The sequence below is a fragment of the Alligator sinensis genome, unplaced genomic scaffold (genome assembly GCF_000455745.1).
Source record: "Alligator sinensis unplaced genomic scaffold, ASM45574v1 scaffold876_1, whole genome shotgun sequence".
Classification (NCBI taxonomy): Eukaryota; Metazoa; Chordata; order Crocodylia; family Alligatoridae; genus Alligator; species Alligator sinensis.
This window is the reverse complement of record NW_005841938.1, coordinates 2,667,614-2,669,927: the sequence shown is the minus strand read 5'-3', so window position 1 is coordinate 2,669,927 and position 2,314 is coordinate 2,667,614. Positions and strand designations below refer to the sequence as shown.

The following is a 2,314-nucleotide window of genomic DNA, read 5'->3' as shown; positions in this document are numbered from 1 at the left end:
AGGAATGCCCCACACCTTACATTTCTACATTGCAGAGTAAGTGCGTTGTAACGTGTCATACAGAGAACAGTGTCTGCTGTTCTGAATCAGGGATGGCGCAACTATCTGAAGCTATGTTTCACCTTATTCCTTTATCACAGTCCAGTGCAGTTATCAGAGACAGCGTTGGTGAATGCTGCTTTTCTGACTCTTTGGTTTCACAAATCTTCCTTCAGGCCTTTCATACAGGGCACTGACTCCCTCTGCTTCCCTCTAGAGACCTTCAAGAGGCATCCCTTTCTGACACTGCACTTTCCCCCATAGGCCAGTCAACTGTCTGGTCCCTGGGCCAGATTTTTGTGAAGGAAGGGATTTTTTTCTTGTGAAACACCTCACAAAAACATAGTTGCGAGTCGGAGAAAGAAAAAGGAGCAGATACTCTAAAAAAAAAAAAAAAAAGCTATGCACAAAAAACCCGTCATTTCCCAAAAGTATCATTGTTGGAAACCACGGTGCTTTGCACTCTAACACCTTTTTAAATCATTCAAAATACCTAACTCGCTGTTTTTAAGTAGGTGCAACCTGACAGAATGCCGGAAATAGGCCATAGCTACCAAGGTACAAATATATATTTTAAAGACAGGTGGGGGTGTGGAGGAAGGAGACCGGCACACACAAGATTAAATTAATTTTCTCTGACTTCCTGCTTTTCCCTACTGGTCGGCCCCTAAACCCAGCATGGTTCTGTGGTCTGCAGCGAAAAAGCATCTGGAGACATCACAAGAATGCTTCCATGAAATACCATTTGAGAAGAGAAACAAACAGGCTATCCCCACAGACATGTTTTAAGTTATTTTTTTAAGCATTCGTGTTGTTGCGTGGTCAGAGCCACAGCATCATTACAATTGTCCTCTTAATGGAAGGGGGACCTTCAACCTGGGCTTACAGAACACGAGACCTCTTCGTGCCGACCTGACTATTACCCAGCTCTTCCTGAGAGAGGATCGCGCGGAACGATTTGACTTTATCTTGGATCTCAGTAAGAATACCGATCTTTTGCCCCAGGACGGCTTCGAACTGGGCAGCATAAAAATCCACGTCGTAATCTATTTCCTCGGCTATTTCTAGGAACACCTTCAACCACCGCAGCGACTCCTGGTGTTCTTCTACAAGCGCCCTCTCATCAAGGTCTTTTCTTTTCTTCTGAGCTTTCCCTCTGGCATCGAAAGTAAACAGGTGGGGAGCGCCTTCCTCCTCTTTCTGCACGTAAAGCACTTTGAACTCGTCTGTCTCGGGCAAGCTCTGTATCATCCAAGGTTCCTTCAGGTCATCCAGTTCATATGGGGACTTGGCTAAGCTTGAGCGGAGCAGTCTGAGAGAGTTATCCACAGCCAGTTCCTTCACCCGGTTGGCGTACCTTAGGGTATTGAGGGTGTGCTCGCAAGATCTCAGCCCCGGAGAGATGGTAGCGATCATACAGGTACAGGAATTCTCCCCGATAAAGGAGTCCCTGAGCACCTGCGTGAGCTTACTAGCCCGGAACGGGGTGTGGGCTTTGTTGTGCCCGAGGGCCCTAATGCATTCCTTTAGCGCCAGGAGGCTCTTGTTGATCTCAGCCCCTTCCAGCCTGGTCTGCTTGTTCGAGTTCCCCGTGTCCGCTCCTCTCTCGTTCCCAGCCAAATCAATGAGGGAAAATTTGCCATGCAGATTCCCTCTGGCCCGGAGGATAATCTGGAAGACGGCATGGCTCCGCGAGGAGCGCGTGTTGGCCGAGGTCTGGCCCGACGTGCGGGCCCTGTTGCCCACTTCGATGAGCTTGATGACATCCTCCACGGACGCCACCTCCTGCTCCTGCAACCCCACCACCTGCACCTGCTGCTTGGAGTCCTCCAGCACCCGGAGGCGGTTCCTCCCATTGAGCAGGTCGTACACCTTGCCCCCGTAGATCTCGAAGAAAGCCCCGTAGACCTGGAGCTCCAGCTTCTCGCAGCTGGGCCGGCGCAGCCGGCAGAACACATCGCGGGCCGCCAGGGCGTAGAGGCCCTTGGAGAAGTCCTGGCTGGCAGCCGAGAGGTCTCCCCCCATGGTGTGCGTCTTGCCGCTGCCCGTCTGGCCGTAGGCGAAGCAGGTGGCCGTGCCCCGGCGGAAGACGGTCTCCACCAGCGGCTGGGCCGTGTGTCTGTACACCAGCTCGTTGGTGGCGGCGGCGTCGAAGGCGCGGTCAAAGCGAAACACCTGGTTCTCCAAGTAGCGGGACAGGTCCAGCCTCTGCTTGGCCTCGCGGACCATCACCACGTCCCCGCGGGGGACGCTCACCACGTCCAGCTCCCCGCGC

The 2,314-nt window shown here is 52.9% G+C and overlaps 1 protein-coding gene across 1 annotated transcript in view; it reads right to left on the bottom strand.

The window, feature by feature from the left end:
• Window positions 1-824: 824 nt before the first annotated feature.
• KIF2B (kinesin family member 2B) overlaps window positions 825-2,314 on the bottom strand; it is a 112,551-nt gene continuing 111,061 nt past the window's right edge. Inside the window, exon 2 of the mRNA XM_025199173.1 lies at window positions 825-2,304. Within this exon, the coding sequence (XP_025054958.1) occupies window positions 922-2,304 (1,383 nt within the window). The 3' untranslated portion in view covers window positions 825-921. The remainder of the gene's footprint in view (window positions 2,305-2,314) is intronic.